This window comes from Halichoerus grypus, chromosome 1, assembly GCF_964656455.1.
Source record: "Halichoerus grypus chromosome 1, mHalGry1.hap1.1, whole genome shotgun sequence".
Classification (NCBI taxonomy): domain Eukaryota; kingdom Metazoa; phylum Chordata; class Mammalia; order Carnivora; family Phocidae; genus Halichoerus; species Halichoerus grypus.
Genome location: NC_135712.1, coordinates 141,428,860 through 141,447,059, shown reverse-complemented (window position 1 = coordinate 141,447,059; position 18,200 = coordinate 141,428,860). Strand labels below are relative to the sequence as shown.

Below are 18,200 nucleotides of genomic sequence, written 5' to 3'. Positions count from 1 at the left end.
CAATGGACTCTGAAAAACAAACTGAGTGTTCTAGAGGCGAGGGGGGTGGGAGGATGGGTTAGCTTGGTGATGGGTATTAAAGAGGGCACGCTCTTCATGGAGCACTGGGTGTTACACACAAACAATGAATCATGGAACACTACATCAAAAACTAATGATGTAGTGTATGGTGATTAACATAACAATAAAAAATTAAAAAAAAATAAAGGAGGAAGTGATGGTGGTGTATCCATCTCTTCCATTTTTAAGAAGAAGGTGTGGGATAGAGATGATAACAAAGCCCAGACGTGTTAGCTCACTAAAAAGTCTGCTCTATTTTGAATTACTATAGAAAATTTTTTCATAACAATCTCTTGTTATGAGATTATACTGTAATTTACTCTCCTCATTTCTTTTTGATCTCTGTTCAAATATTACCTCATCAGAGAGACTCTCCCTGACCACTCTATCTAAAATGCATCTCAGCCCAAACTTCAACCACCATGTTCCTCTCCTATATATTTACTATCTTAACCACTTTTACTTGTCTTAGAGCCACTTCTTACTAATATATTGTATTTCTGTGTTTATTTTCTGCCTTCCACCAGAAGAATGTAATTTTCATAAAACTGGTTTAATGCTATGTCTTTAGCATGTAGAGCAATCTTGATACATAGTAGGTGTTCAACATAAATGTGTTGAAAAACTAAGAGAATGAAAGAGATTTCTACCTAAATGTTAGGCTATACCTCTTATCCCTCTGAGAAACATTTTTTGATATGGACAAATGATAGCACATAGGCTTCTCTGATCCTTTGATTTTGTTGAAAACAAAACAAAACAAAAACACTTGGACATTATTTTTAGGATATTAGCATTCCCAGACAGAACTTGCCCATCATTATATTAAGTATTGATTGAGTTTCCTACCCAGTCTCAGGAGTATCACCTCTATTGCCTACTGAACTTGCCTTTGAACAATGCCTCTCTCCTTCTTACATAAGAGCCTTTGAGAAGCTTCCTTGTTTGGCTGAATTACCAGTAGGCCTGACCCCACTGAGTGACCCATGGACATCAAATAACCTGCATACTCTCATATACCTAGGGATGTAAAAGCAGAGACTATTAGTAGGGCTTTAGATGATAGGAGTCTGGCTGATGAAGTCCAGTATATGCCTGTGCATTCAGAAGAGCTGCTTTGGTTGATAACAAGCCACATCATGAGGCTAGTGGTTAAACTTTAAAAAATTTTTCAAGAATATTCTATAAAGTTGGCCTTCCTTCATTAACTAAAATTCTTCTACTAGACTATAAACAGGGTTATGTACTAACCACTAGGGTAATGTATTTTTAAATTAAGTTTATACATATACATATTTGAATTTACAGAATTTATTTTCCTCTATTCATTGATTTTTCATTTTTTATCTCTTCTGATCTTGAGGGAAAAAAAATCATTCATTTTTTTTTCCCTTAGAGAAAACTACTCTTCAGATCATTGATTTATGGAAGAGAATTCCTTTCCTCTGGTCCCAATCTGGTTCTCTGCCATAGTTGTCATGGGATTTTTGTACTATCCCTGATGTGCTTGACATTCTCTTGGACACTTGGTCTCTTTTGCAATTGCTTAACTTCGATTTATTCATATCCCACAGTGAGGTGAATCACCTTTGGTGATTGGAATAGCATCGCTCATAGTAGACCTGAAAAAGCCTTTTGTAAGGGCCCTGAGGAGCAGGTGACTTTTTGTGGACTTTTCATCTAGAAAGAGATGTGCTCTGTTTACTTGTGTTTAGAATTGACAGATAGAAAATAAGAAAGAGGCCTGCTAAACGTGAGATAACTCAAGGCTTAGCTGGTAATAATTGCTAACATCCAATATGTAGAGCCATTCCAAAACCTCCAAATTTACATTCAGGAAAACTGTTTCTAAAGCAGTACAGCCTTTCAGTGAGGCCTCGGTGAGGCCATGGGGAATAATGGGCAAGAAAGTCCTCTCTAGAAGGCAGACAGGGGTTATATGACTGGCTAACCAATGAACTTACTGCACTGACAAAGCTAGAATTCTATTCCTGCCCCCAGGATTTGGTATGTACTGGCAACTGGTGATTTCTGCTTGTTTCCCATTCTCTCTGTTCCTGAACGGTGGTCTTCCTTTAGTTCATGTATCCTATTTTTTCTCTACTGTTCTGTACTGTGGGAGTTGGGACAGATAACTCATCTTTTTTTTTTTTTTTGATAACTCATCTTTTAAGCTTATGAGTGCTAAGCCATGAGGAACAGCCATGTCTGAGCCTGTCGGGGATGATGGCATCACCAGATGTGATCATAGGATAAGGCTTTGAGGTAGGCCCCTTTGGGGAAGGATGAATGCATGAATGCATGCCACCCAAAATGTATAAATGGGAAGAATGGTGTAATGAATGTTGGACAGCCAAACAGATTAACTATTCTTAATTTTCTTTACTAGAGGTGAGGGAGCTAAATTATTCATAATCCCAGACTCTTTTGCAGCTAAGGGGGAAACCATACGACTCAGTTTGGGCCATTATGATGTAACACTTGGGTCTAAGTTAGTATTCTGGGAAAGCTTTTAAAAGGACAGAATCAGCCAGAATGATCCATCAGCTTCAGCTGCAGCTTCAAGTCCCTTTGTCTTTTTGTTTTTTCCTGGCTAAGATGGCGATATCATATCTAGGCCTTAGAAACAACATAAATGTATAGATGAAAGCCACCCATAGAGAATGGCAGAGAAGTCTTGATCCTCAAGAGCACGCATGCCAAAGCATTTGCCCTTCACTGCCTATCTACAGCCTTCTTATTAATAAGAAAATAAACACCTACAAGGTGAAGCTATTCTTAGCTCTTTTTTTTTTTATGCTTACAGAGACACATTCCTTAGCCAATGATTTTCTAAATACTTTGAGGTTGGCAAGAACCATAACAGCCAATATTCTTAATCCAGAGCAATCCAGTAGCAATCCCAGGAGACAGCTAAATGTAAATATTCAGAATAAGAGAAGTTTTTTTCAACTTGATTCTCCAACACCAAGCACAGTGCCTGACACTTAGTAGGTAATAAAAATGTTTGTTGATATCATGTATTATATTTCTCAAGAGACTGTTTCATAATGACATACCACTAAAGCAAACATTAGAATTTATAGAAGGTTCAGTAACAAATTTGAATTTAATGAATAACAACATTCATTGAGGGCGCCTGGGTGGCTCAGTCGTTAAGCGTCTGCCTTCGGCTCGGGTCATGATCCCAGGGTCCTGGGATCGAGTCCCACATCGGGCTCCCTGCTCGGCAGGAAGCCTGCTTCTCCCTCTCCCACTCCCATTCCCCCTGCTTGTGTTCCTGCTCTCACTATCTCTCTCTCTGTCAAATAAATAAATAAAATCTTTAAAAAAAAAACAACATTCATTGAATAATTAACATTTATTGAATTTTTAGTATAACCCAAGCACCATGCTAAATTCTTTGTGTATTTTTTTAAATTAATTCTGACAGACATCCTTAGTCCCATAACCTGAATATTATTATTAGAGAGTTTAAGAGATATTTAAATAACTTAGCCAAGGCCACACATCCAGGTGGTATCAGAGCCAAAATTCAAGGCCAAGTTTCTCTCTCTCCAAACCTACGCTCTTAACCACTCTGTATTACTAAAATATTCTAAATCTGCTCTCCTCAAAGAAACACTTCCTTTGATCCCTAAAAACTCTTTTTGACAGAACAGCAAGTATACAGAAAATGTTAGTCGGTGTTAATGGTTATACATTATTAATCAATTACCACTTACTGGATGATTTATTGTTTGATTCCTCTTGGTTGACAAATCAGTTGAATTTTTCATATGCACACATTGGAATAAGTTAGCTAGAGCGATTCCCTTGGAGAGCTTCATGTTCATTTCGGGTTGCTACTGGGAACCTAGATTATTTGTCGCATTTTTGCTTTAAAATCCTGGAGTCTTTAAAATGTAGCCCCACAACCTGCCTCATAGGATATTGATAAGAACAAGGATGCAGGAGGCGATTCAGTAGATACTTAAATGGCAAAAAATATAGTGCAAGTTTCACACACCCCGCAGATTGCAGGTTTATATGATAATAAATTATAGTTATCACCAGGACAAAAGGAAAAAAAGGCCACGAAATCCAATAGCTCAGTGAGAAATCTGCTAATACAGGTGGTCAAGCTTGCTCCATTTCATCGTCAAAGGGAGGCTATTTATTTGCTTCTGGGTAGTTAAATTACAGAGCCATTTACTGCTGAAAGTTTTCTAGTACTCAAGCGGATCTAAAGCTCTGGGCTTTAGATTCAAAGTCTGTGAGAAAAAAAGAGGAATAAGAATTTACTCCACAGACAGCATAATTGATAAAGTAGAAATCTTTCAGCAACTCTAGAAATAAAATAAGTGCCTTTAAACATTTCAATTGGAATCTCCTTACATTGTACATTGTGCAGTGTTGGGCATGCACTAAGGATAAAAATGCTGGCTATAATGAATAACAGTTTTTAGATGCTCTTTAAAATATATTCATTTTGATAGCCCCCTATTTAGGTGAGAGGTCAGTGATTGGTGTACATGTGTATATGCGCGCGCGCGTGTGTGTGTGTACACGAGACAGAGTGAGATGGACAGAGTTTCCTTGTGTACCAGAATGCTCAGAGACAGAGAAAAAACAGTCATAATGCCTCCTCAGTAGTTATAAAATCAATGCCAACTTTCTTGCCTGTTGTGCAAGATGATAGTGATTTTAACCCAACGAGTAAAACTACACGTATATTATTTTTTTCTCATAACATTTGAAACATTGGAGATTGCACACCCTGTGTTCATTATTTCTAAACTGCCACAACCTAGCAATTTCTAAAACTTGTTAGTCCATCAATAAAATAAATCAAAGATATTCCAATAATAATTTTTTCATAAGCATTTTTATGATGATTTTCTTGTCAGTTGCCTTTAAGTCCAATTTTAAGTTTTATGCTTTGCATATACTGAGCAACTATATTTTACCACTTGTTTCCTGGGTATAAGTGCTTGCTTAAGTTGCCAGGTAACTTGACTCTTTTGCCAAGTAACCTTTAAACTAAGACATGCATGTAATTAATTACAAATATTAACTTCATCCCTCTCAGTTCATGACCAAATTCGAAGCTTCCAGGCACAGTCTTGATGAGGAATACATTACACAGCTGAAAGAATTCAAATTCTAATTTATATAGCCTCGAAAAACAACTAATGTATCATAAAGGGCAATGAGTTCACCAAAGTAATCTTTGTGGGAAGTGACCCACAGCCAAAGATTAACAGATATGAGTGGTATCAGCTTGCTAAAAGACATCGTAAGATGAAGAAAACCAAATATCCTACCTCCGGTTATCTCAGGTTGAAACTGGAAAATATTATCAGGGAATGTCTGCAACCATAACAAAATCCAAATGACTGAAAATTTGATGACTTGGTCATTATATCACTCAGTTCTTAGGGTATTCGAATAGTTAAGGGTAAAAGTATACATGAAGATAGCCCAAATACATTAGGTCTGAATTTCAAGATCTGTTCGCTCCTCTATCTAACTTTTGAGACTCCAGAGACAAATAAATTCAGTAATAGTAATCATAAAATTATTTAAAAATATATTTGCAAAATGATCATTAACTTAAAGCAGATATGTATCAAGCATCTATATGCTGTAAATGATTTTCTTAAACTTTTTATTTTGAAATAATCATAGATTTACATCAAGTTGCAAAGATAGTATAGAGAGATCCCATGCAGCCTTCACCCAGTTTCCTCAAATTTTACATCTTACATAATTAGAGTAAAATACCAAAACCAGGAAGTTGATATTGATCTGCATGTATAGTTCTACCCCATTTTATCACATGTGTAGATTCTTGTAATACCACTGCAATCAGAATTCAAAACTATTTAAAATGCTCTTATTTATTTTCTTGAATATAAAAATGCATTATGATTTCAGATAGAAAGCTCCAGACTACTTGTTCTACATAACAACAAATGAGTATTGAAAGTTATTAATATCAAGGTGATTATCACCTAGTAAAACTATATATAAAGGCCAAAGTGAAATTCTAGCAATACAGACAATGTGTGCTTTGGTTAAACTCATTTCCCTGCAAAAAATCAGATAACCTCATTATTCAGCCATCCGCTACCCCCAACATGAGAGTGAACAGTTTTTTAGCACAGTTACCAATGACAACTTACTGAGAATCATACTACTCCCAAACAGTTTACGGCTGAAAGCCCTAGACACACACACACACACACACACACACACACACACTTTTTTCAGGCAAAACAGAGCACTTCACAAGTGCCCTTAAAGCGCTAATGAGTTCCCCATAACAAAAGAGCATATTAATAAACACACACAAAGAAACAATGAAATAAACCAGCCAGGTTCTTCCAAGCCAAAGCTAATATAAGGTTTCTGGTCTTCCCTAACAAGTAAATATATTTCAAATCTTGCAAACTCCAATTCTGATTCAGCTCACGGTAATGGAGAAATATATCATCACAAAAGAAAAGAACAGTCTAAACCCCAGTCTTACCTTGGCCATCTGTGCCTGCACGCCGTTTGCCTTGAGAGATGCTACTGCCTTCTGGGCAGCTGCAGGGCTGTCAAAATCTACAAAACCGTAACCTGTGAAAACACAAAAGCCCCTGTTAGTACCGCATCTCCATCCCACCGGTGGAAGGTGTGTTTGCGGTCACCCTGGCATTCATAACTCTTGGAGTAACCGTGAAGGCTCTCAACCGATTGGCCTTAACATGTCAGGAAAGATACCACAATATCATTAAACATAAAATTGTAATTCCCTTATTTTCTGGAGATGGCTTTGGAGATTGGGTATGTAGTCAGTGATCTGATTTGGGCTAATTGGATGAGTAAGGTAATACATTATTTAACCAGGTTCCTCTTTCTTCAGTGAATTTGCTGCCAGAATGAGGAGAGCAAAACGCTGAAAAATATAGAAAAGTCTATGTCTATAGTGAATTCTCAAAACCTCAAAAAAGTTGATGTTACTAAAAGCCTTGATAGAACTTAAACTTATCACCAACAAGCTCTGCAGGGCCTGGAACACAGTACACATCTGATATACAAACGTATGTGGACTGTGTGAATGAATAAAGGTTGTGAATGAGAGTTAGGGTCTGAACCTAGTTCTCGTTGATACCCGAGCCCATGCTAATGCACCACAGGACCTTGTCTCACTCAGTGATAACGTCTTAGATAAATTATTAGAACTCTTAAGTGATATATGTGATAGAGTAATTAAATAGATAAATATTCAAAGCTTCTTTTAAAAATAACAAAAGTAGACCCATGTCACTTGTTACTTGAGTATAATCTGAAAAAGGCACAGCGGGAGTTCTCTATACTGTTCTCTGTCCTTGTGCCTGTGTGAGTGTGTATACAGAGTAAGTCTAGAGAAATAGCTAGAGTCAATGAAGTGGAATCGGTGGAAAGGGGATTCGGCAGGCCCATAAACTAGCTGATCTTAGTCCAGGGCTTAGCCTCACTGTAATGTCAGCTGCCAAGAATATTTCAAAATAAAAATGCTCAAGAATGAGTACGAGGGCAGCTTTGTGTGGCATGTCTAAGAAGCCCATCATAGATATCCTCTCCTCATCTGTCAGGCAGGGATCTACTCCACGCTCTCATCCTTATTCCTCAGAAGTTTGGAGGCGAGCTACCAAAGCAAACCTACTAACCATGCTCTGTGACCCACCCCCCGTAATCAAAGAAGAGCGCAAGGGAATTCAATTACCAAGTTGTTTCTTTTAATTAACTTTTTAATTTTCTCCCTTCGAATCCCTTCTTCTTTTTCTCTCTCCCAGCATGTTATCCTAAAATGAACTTGTTACACAGCAGTGTACCATAAAATGCTCTTGAAAAGCTGGGCAGAGAAGCTGTGAGGTTTGTGTTTCTCATCCAAAGGGAAGCCTCCTCTGTAAGTCCCGCTAATTCTTCTCTTCCCACAAAATTCAAACTATGTGAGTAATAGGAGTATTACCACCCACTAAGATGAGTCAGGGGAAATAAAAGCAGAAAGAGAAAGGGGAAAAAGAACAAAATAAGTCAAGATGTAGAGTCAGGGGGAACAGAAAATAAAACTAAAATGGAGACATTATCTCCTTTGTACCACATACTGTGCTGGGTGGTTACATGTTGATCCCTGGGGGAATGATGATGTCAGGTCTTACTGGCCTCGTGCCTGCCCATTCATGGATATGTGAAGAAACAGAGCCTCAAGCAAGGTGGCACAACTAGCCCCTAAATTGCAAGCTGCTTAATTGGCGGGTCCAGGATTTGAAGTAAAGTCCTCATAAGCCCTTTCCAAATGCACCACACAACGAACTACTTTATAACCACACTTTGCAAACTCTTTTGAGTAGATCCTAAAGCCCACCAGGGAGAGGACACAGTTCTCGAAAATTCCTTGATTTTGAAGTCAGGACATAGAAAAAAACACTTCCACAAACGGATTCAATGCAGTTCACTCAGTCAGTACATTTATTAATGGAGTGGTTGAATTCTCAGTAGAACTGGCTAAGTGAGGTTTGACAAGGTGTCCCCTCCCACCTCATGCTTTGGTCAATCATCCTCATCCATTCACATGCTCATTCTTTCATTCAGTAAAGAAATTCTATTTCAGGCAACTTTGCCAGGCACATGGTATATAGGAGTTAAAAAGAATAGTCCTGGGGCACCTGGGTGGCTCAGTCGGTTAACTGTCTGCCTTCGGCTCACGTCATGATCTCAGGGTCCTGGGATCAAGCCCCACATCAGGCTCCCTGTTCCCAAGGAAACTGCTTCTCCCTCTCCTCTCTGCTTGTGCTCTCTCTCTCTCTCGAATAAATAAAATCTTAAAAAAGAAAAGAATAGTCCCACTTCCCACACTTATGCGTTTTTAGAGTTGAGTTGAGAGATATAAACAAATGACATAAAACAAATAACCATATAATGAATCTATAATTAGGTGCTTGAAAGAAAACAAAAGTATGTAATATAGAATCTAACAATGGAGTGCTCATTATTGAAAGTTAAGGAAGCAGTGGCATGAAATGATTTGCATTTCTTAAAATATCCCTCCAACTGGCTTCCACAGAAGATTGAATGGTTGTGGAGAAGGTGGGCAGCAAGAGTGGAATCAGGAGAAGATTTAGGGCCTATTAGAGCAATCTGGACAAATGGTGGCTGGTGATAAAATGGCGAGGATGAAGTGGAGGATTTGAATTATATTTTAGAGGCAGAATTAGCAAGACTTGATGATGGATTGACTAGCTTGGGAGTTTGGGAGATACAGACGACAAGGCTTACTACTGATTTTTCAGCAGAAGCCACAGGGTGGGTGGAGATGTGATTTACTGAAGTGGGGAGCCTGGAGGAGGATCCAACAGGGGAGAGGGAAAATTAAAATATCAGTTGAGTCAGAAATGCCTGTGAGACATCTAAGTAAAAATGTCAAGGAGCAGTTGGATATATTAGGCTGGTGCTCAGAAAAGAGGCTAGGATTGGAAATATAAATTAGGAGGTCAACAACATAAAGACATGATTTACAGAGACGGAAATAGACAAAAATGCCTAGTGTAAGTAGAAACCAAGGGCCCAGGTTCGGAGCCTGAACAACTTCAGCATTTAGGTGACAGGTACTAACAGGAGAATGCAAAGGAGGATGCAGGAGAATCAGAGAGGAAGAGGGACTGAAAAGGGAATAGGATGTCTCAAAGCCAAGGGAAGAAGGTGTTCCAAGAAAGACAGAGAAATCAACTGTCACGTGCCATGGACAGTGTGAGCAAGATGAGAGTTGCAAATGTCCAGTGTGCTTAGGAACTTGGGTGTCATGATCATGATTTGCTTCAGGCCAAGTGGTGGGGATTGAAGCCTGCTTGACTAGTTGAAGAGTGAGAGAAAGAGGAGGAGGTCGAGAGAGTGCTTGCAGTTCTCCTTGCTGTTATCTTGCTGGGAAGAATTAAGAGACAGGTCCGCTTAGAGGGGTAATATGAGGTCAAACGAGTTGTTTTGGTTTAAGATAGGAGATACCACGGTTTTTAACCTTAGCTGTACACTAGAATCACCTGGGGAGCTTAAAAAAGAAATACCAGTGTCCATTTCTCACCCCCAGGAAAGTAAATCAGTATCTTTAGTAATGTGCCCAGGTGTTTACACATACATACATACACAACTGAGTGCACGTGTGTGTGTGTGTGTGTGTACATGTATGTTCCTCAGCTGATTTCGATGGGAAGCCAGGGAACTACAGAGGATTCATTCAAGTTATTCAACAAATGTTTATTTGTTGCACCCACCATGGGACTGTTCTTGTTAATTTCAAATAGGGATAGGAATGATCAAGCAGAAAGCAAGAGATCAAAACTTCAGGAGGGCAAGGGGATAATTTATAGAATAATGTTCCTGAAAAGTGAAGGAGTGAGAGAATGTGGAACACATATGCAGTGCTGCCCTTACTAAAGAGGGATCCTTCCCTTAGCTCATTTCAACTTGACGGCAGAAAAAGAAAAAAGATCACTCTTGGTTAATGAGTGTTATTTATTCGTATGTACCCGGATGTTGGGACTGTACTTAACACATAGCCTGTGCTTAATAAATATTTGTCAAATTAATTAAAGGCATGTTTAAAAGGTGCTAATACTTCACAGACTAGAGTGGAAATTAACTGATTAAAACGTCTATTAATATATTTTGACTATAAAGAACAATATAAATGCCAAACGGTCCCCGTCTGGCTCCGCCACGCTGCCGCCCAGCCAGGCGGCCCCGAGCTCAGGACTGCCTCTGTTCCAGCATGGCTTCTTCTCTGGCTCCCTCCCTTTCCTTCAACCCCCACACATTACACAGGATATTACAAAATCACAATGCTGATCTCCAGGGCTGAACTTCAGTCCAAACAGAAGAAATCTCTGTGAGGGAATGAGACACCCGAGCTTTCTCTGAATCAGGGCGGGAACGGATGAACTTTGAGAAGCGTGTATTTCTAGAGCCATCAGGCCAGCAAGGAGAGGGGTGCCTCTGTACAAAATATCTCTTCTACAGAAGACTCCACCGCAACAGGGGTGCTCAGATCCCCTGACACAAAGTTACAAATAAAGAATAAGCCACCAGATATGAAATATTTCACCAAGCTATGTGTTTTCCATGCATATTTCACTAATTAAAATGAAAGTGCAGAGGTAAAAATGTCTCAAGCAGTCCCGAAAAACACTCTGACTGTAGAAATGCACGTTGCATTCCTGAGTTTTATGTGACGGTATACACTACACGCAACCAGGAGAACAAAACGAAACGCAAAGCCGCTCCGAAAGAATAACGATGCATTTATTACCAAATAAAGTAACTTCAATTTGGTTTCAATTTGCTTTCCTTAATGAAAGAGAATCAAGTCTGGGTACAGGAACCTCTGCACCTACATCTGGAGAGGGGCAGGGTAGGGAGATTAGTTCAGCTCCAGCTAATAATGCTTTAGGGTCACTGCTAAAATCCTCCCTAAAACACTGGTGAAGGGAAACCGTCGCAAACACAAGCCCAAGTGACTGGACGCACACCAGTCTCACTCCCTCAATTACATAATTAAGCTTGGCAGCAGGTTCAAATGAATTAAACCTGAATGTCACTGTTTTCTCCACACACCCCTGTCCTTGTTTTTCTTCCTTGTCAGGGGGAGAAGGCCAGCGGTTCTGCAATTAGCGGGAAGCAGAGCAGTGAGAAAGAACCAACTCCACGCTAATTAGGTCATTCGCCAAATGCACTCATTCCATTGGCAGATATAATCAATGCTTTCCTGAAATGCCTTAAACTTGGTGTGTTAATTTAAAGTTTTGCTATTTTTATTGCACCACAAGCATGGTGACTTTATAGAAAAAATACACACACACACACACACACACACACACACACACACACACACTTAGAAATTGTAACGGAGTTCTACAAACAATGGATTGGCCCAGAGGGTTGCATTTGTAGGCAACTTCTCTGCGACCTTTGCCATTCAACTGGACCACTGTGTGACAATCCATTTGCATTTTGTTAAAAGTCTCTTTGCCACCTTCACCAGACTATTTTGTACTCCTCTGTTGCTGCTCACTTTTCAAATTTTCTATTTAAACTGCTTACCCATTTACCAACATTGGGATTTCTACGGGGGGCAGCAGGGAGATATTAAAACCAGAACTCCTAGTTCGGATCTGTGGTGGCATCTAGTCAGTGGAGGGAGACTTGCTCTCAGAGTGAACTGCACACTAAATCTCACAACATTTGCATTGCTCTTCTTCTTCAGAATGGCTGTCATAAGCCCACTTGAAACAGATGGCTTGATGTAACACCCAACTTCTTTCAGAGACGATCCAGCTGTGAGTCAAATGCGATTTTTAAACAGAGTAAGCGAACACTTTGTCTGGGAATTACACGTTCAACTGAAATTCTACTCAAATTGAACAGTTGAAGATGTTTAAGAATTGCCCTCCCATCAATCCCCCCTCCTTCTGTTTTGGCTTGATGATATTCTGTGGCTCTCATCTGAGCACAGAGCAGAAAACCAGAGCTTGAGGGAGGGAAGGTGACCTGGCAGAAGGGAGGAGTGGTTTGCAGGCTTCCTACAGGTCCGGTGGAGTCCAGGCTGCCTCCTTGCCTTGCATTTTGGCTAATTTCTCTCGCATCCCGAAAATGTTGAGTGATTGCTGAATGTCTTTTTCTTATTATTGCATTTCCTAATTCTCTGCATTATGTGATCAAAGAAGGTGGTTGCAGGTAGCACTGATAAATTCTTCACCCCTTGTATATTTATAAAACCAAACTTAGAAACCCCAGTCATTACTTCAGTATCTTCTTTGCGGTGATTAGTATAATGAAGCAAGGGTACTACAGAGGAACCAGAATAGCCACACAGCCCAACTTAGATGTGTGAAAAATAAAGGCAAAAGATAAATCCTGCTAGAATGCAAAAGCCAGCACAAGAATGCTTATTTTGAGCGAAAGAAAATTTAAGCCATTAAAATCTGAAATCACCTATGCTTTGAAACATCTTCAGAAAGTAATTTGGAATGATTTTATCCGGGAAAAAAAAAGACAAGCATGTGTACTTTCTCTGCAAAGGGCTACAGCCCTCAGATGCTTAGCAAATAGAGGTAAATAAGAAGGGTAACAACGTCCTATATACAGTAAACAGATTACTTCACTAGATTCCCCTGATGTTTAAACTTAATTACCCAAACATTCTGATATTCTGGTGCCAGAAACACTAAAATGAGACATCAATTTTTGGAGTAGGATTTACCCATTAGGAAGAATGCCTTTAAATCATGATGTGACTTTCCTATTATTTCATTTACTGAACATCTACTATGTGCAAAAAAGATAGCTCGCTAGATGCTGCAGGGAAAACTAAGACTCTAATATAGTCCCTCCTGTCAGGCAGTTTAATGGTCTAGTAGGGTAGATAAGGAAATTTAAATACAATAGCCTTTTTTTAAAAAAAAGATTTTATTTATTTATTTGAGAGAGAGCATGGGACAGAGTGTGAGAGAGAGAGAACACAAGCAAGGGGAGAGGCAGTGAGAGAAGCAGACTCCCCACGAAGCAGAGAGCCTGATTCGGGACTCCATCCCAGGACCCTGGGAGCATGACCTGAGCCAAAGGCAGACACTTAACTGACTGAGCCACCCAGGAGCCCAATAGAGAGTCTTCTAACACATAGGGGGTTACATTAGGTGAGCATATGCAAAATGCCATGTTTTCCTTCGGTATAGTACACATGGTTTTGTGTATACAATTCTGCTAACCAGAGATGAATGCCTGATTCAACATGCACAAACCCTTTCGATGTGTGGCATGATGGTAAAATTATCCATGTTTTAAATTTATGTTTGTATGTATAATTCTATCTCTCTGTTTGCCAGTTTTTGTGCACAGCAGAAATGAATTAAGTTAAATACAAAGTATGGAGAGGAACCAGCACCACATAAAAAAGTGAAAGGAAAATGCTAGTATTTCAACATGGCAAATATTTCTTCCAGGTGGGGGCAAAGTCAATACATTTTGTACAAACGACAAAAGGGAGCACCAGGAAAAGAAATTAGGTCCCATATGGCATTTCCCGGCAGAACAGAACAATTACAAAGACAGACAAATTTAGGGAGCAAAGTACTTAGTAGTATACCACTTGAAAATGGGACACTATCTCATTCCATTTATGTTGCACAGAAAGTCTTATTAAACCAAACACAAATTCAAATCCCCAAACTCACTTCCCTACTCACCCCGTTCAATTGATTTTTAAATGAGAGAAATTGCTTCTTTATACTGAGTAAAGTCAAAATTAAGATCAGGATCATCATTTATGGGCTTAGAGAGATCACTATGCTTTATTAAGATTAAAGAAACTCACTGATTTGCCAAGGTCTTTGACGAGACTAACCATTATTTTATTATAATATTGCAGAGATTAAGGGAGCAGTCTGCTTGGCTGTAAATGGGCAGATTAACCTCTGTGAATCATCTTGCAAAGCCTTCCTTTGCTAACAGGCAGTGTTCAAGAATACAAAGAAAATATATGTCTCGTGTGAACGTTTGGTCCTATGTGTCTCTGCCATCAACAGCAGAGGGATGTACAAACATGTAATGCTGTGTGGCTCCAGGAGCCAGCCAGGGTACTGATAAAATAATTCCATTGAGTTTGTAACTATGATGGAAGCAAGCTGTAACTGAACACTCTAATTATATCTCTACAATCGCGGCGCACAGTAGGGTAGGCAAAACTAGCTATGATTTCATTCCTGAGTGCCCATCCTGCCCTCCCTCTCCTTGCTCTGGTCTTATAGACTTGGGGAATTGTAGATGATTCATCCATCAGAAAAGCAGAGATGATGGTCTCAGTGTGTGAGAATCCATGGAAGGAGAATCCCATGCCTCCACCCCCAGCCCCCAGGTGCTTTAATGCACAGTGACACTCAATGGCTCTAGCTGATGGCTTAGGAAGCATGTGCGTAGTCTTTCACATCCTTCTAGAGCAGAGACATCCCCTGACCCATGGCCATTCATCTTTAGAGGATGGATATTGTAGCAGAACTAGGCAACCACCCAGAGGGATGCATTAAGTAGCTCAGTGCAAAAAGGAAGGAAGCAGAGGTGAATCCTACATACAGGTTGACTCTTTTTAAGAAGGATGTATTATCTGTGAGTCTCTGTTTTTGTTATACTCTACATTCTAGATATTCCCTCCACTGTCTTGTCACTTCATCTCAATTTCTGCACAAAGCCCGGTATTCCTTTAAACTTTTAAATTTTCTGGGAAAGTTTCCATGCATGATTTCCTCCTTCTAAACCTTTGACAAAACTCACTTTGAAACCCTCAGGAAGCTTCTGTTTAATAAAAGTCATGCATTTTCTATTTTAAACCCATATTTTACTGGATGCAGTCTTCAGTCATGTGTTCATAGGCCTTATTCCAAGTATTTTAAATAAATGTCCAAAAGTACTGTCCCTAGCACTATGAAAAATGGTGTCTTTTACATCCTATTAGATCCCAAATTACTTCTTTTCATCCCACCTGATATAACAAATATGATTCTAGTTCTGTATTCAAATTTTAAAAATAAATAAACTTATGTGTACATATAGGTAATTGATAGTAACAGAATGCATGGGGTAAAAAAATAAATAAATAAAAATAAAAAATAAAAATCAAGCCAAACAAAACAGTATTCACTGAAATAAATGTAAGTTCCTTTCTACTTAGACCTTAGCACTGTGGTTCACTTTCCCAAGAAACTCTCCTATGATTCCTTCTGATGTTCTAACTTAAAAAAGCAACCAAAAGTTAATCTTGAGCTCTACTGTTGTATGCATTAGAAGCACTTAGGGACTTATAGAGTGATAAAAATTATTCCTGCTATCAGGAGTGCCTGGGTGGCTCAGTCTGTTAAGCGTCTGCCTTTGGCTCAGGTCATGATCAAGCCCTGTGGCAGGCTCCCTGCTCAGTGAGGAGTCTGCTTTTCCCTCTTCCTCTGCCCCTCCCCCTGCTTGTGCTCTCTCTCTCTCTCTCTCAAATAAATAAATAAAATCTTAAAAAAATTATTCCTGTTATCAAAAAACATGAAATGAAAAACATTGTATTTAAGATTTTATAAATGGCTCCCCAACTGTCCATTTTCCTCCTAAAAATAAATTGTAGTGTTGTTTTCTTCTAATTTTAAAAGTTATACAATTTTATTGAGGAAATTTCAGTCAATATGGAGGGAAATTAACCATGATGCCACGGCTCAAAAATAAACTTTTCATTTATTTATTTTTTTTATTTTTAACCCAAATAGTATCAGATTATGCAGTTTTATAATCTACTTTTTTCTCTTAATAAGGCATGTGGTACCTTTCCTGATCAATAAATATGGATTCATATAATCTTGTTAATCTACTATTTTCAACATCCAATTGCCTAGCTCTTTCTTTTCTTTTTTTTTGATGTAGTGTTCCATGATTCATGGTTTGCGAATAACACCCAGTGCTCCATTCAGTATGTGCCCTCTTTAATACCCATCACCGGGCTAACCCATCCCCCTACTGCCCTTCCCTCTAGAACCCTCAGTTTGTTTCTCAGAGTCCATAGTCTCTCATGGTTCGTCTCCCCCTCTGACTTCCCCCCCTTCATTTTTCTCTTCCTGCTATCTTGTTTTTTTTTTTTTTTTTTTTTAACATATAATGTATTATTTGTTTCAGAGGTACAGGTCTGTGATTCAATAGTCTTAGACAATTCACAGCGCTCCCCATAGCACATACCAACCCCAATGTCTATCACCCAGCCATCCCATCCCTCCCACCCCCCCACCACTCCAGCAACCCTCAGTTTGTTTCCTGAGATTAAGAATTCCTCATATCAGTGAGATCATATGATACATGTTTTTCTCTGATTGACTTATTTCGCTCAGCATAATGCCTAGCTTTTTCTTAAAGATTTCTGAGCTCTACATTATGCCTTAGCCAACTGATTTGCAAGACTGATCTTATTCCAACATTTTGAAAGATTTTTAAAACTAATAAAATAGGAATAAGCAATACTCTTAAAGTCTCCTAGACTTTAGAGAGTGATTTTTTTTGAGTTTTTTGTTTCTTTGAAAGATACTTCAAAGACCCTAATGCATGCAAACCAAAGATCTCAGAAGCCAGTTAAATCAAATTCAAATAATGCCCTCCTGAAATACAGGAGATTGGAGGCCCATTTTCCTTCTCATTGCAATTAGGTTGGACCCATCTCAAAGGAATTTTGGAAGTATATTGGGACCTTGAGACACAATTTCAGATCTGTGATTCAGAAAGGATGCCAAGAATTTCAATAGTCATGTCATTATACATTTATTTTGAAGTTGAAAGTGAGATTTTTTTCCTCAACAATGAAAGATACGTTTTCCCCAAGGAAATTTTACTATAGTATGGAAATTGGTATGCGAGCTGATGGTACCAACTCTTCTGTGTCCCTTTAATAGCTGGTGATCCATGGCTTGTAACTTAGGTCTTCTCTCTTATAGGCAGAACTTGCTTGATGAGTGTTGATTGCCTAAAGATAATGGGATTTCAATGATCCTAGGATATATATGCTGGTTAAGATGCCATTTAGAGAACTGTGACCTGGATGGTTAAGTACAATGTCCTAACTAAGGTCAGGACCTGGATCATTAGAGAAATGGCTCTGTAAGAGATCAGAGGGGCCTCCTCAGAGAGGTTTTCTACTTTCTTACTCTCTGTCTGGTCTGTGGACCAGCAGCAATGGCATCACTTGAGAATTTTCAGAAATTCAGAGTCTCTTGCCCACTGTGGGGCGCCTGGGTGGCTCAGTTGGCTGAGCGGCTGACTCTTGATTTCAGGTCAGGTCATGATCTCAGGGTGGTGAGATGGAGCCCCACATGGGCTCCGCACTCAGCAGGGAATTTGCTTGAGATTCTCTCTTTCCCTCTTCCTCTACCCCTCCCCCTGCTTGTGCTCTCCTTCGTCCTCCTCTCTCTCTCTAAAGGAAATAAATAAATCTTAAAAAAAAAAAAAAAAAAAAAAAAAAAAAAAAGAATCTCTTGCCCATCGTGGATCTACTCAGTCAGGCTCTACATTTTGACAAGATCTCCAGATGACTGTATGCACATTAAAGACTGAGACACTCTGGTCTGCAACAA

The 18,200-nt window shown here is 39.2% G+C and overlaps 1 protein-coding gene across 21 annotated transcripts in view; it reads right to left on the bottom strand.

The window, feature by feature from the left end:
* The window catches only part of RBMS3 (RNA binding motif single stranded interacting protein 3), a 1,332,425-nt gene that overhangs the window by 424,587 nt on the left and 889,638 nt on the right, over positions 1-18,200 (bottom strand). For all 21 annotated transcript variants that reach the window (XM_078072625.1, XM_078072633.1, XM_078072638.1 and 18 more), the window contains one exon: positions 6,575-6,666. In XM_078072625.1, coding sequence (XP_077928751.1) covers positions 6,575-6,666 — 92 coding nt within the window. The remainder of the gene's footprint in view (positions 1-6,574; positions 6,667-18,200) is intronic.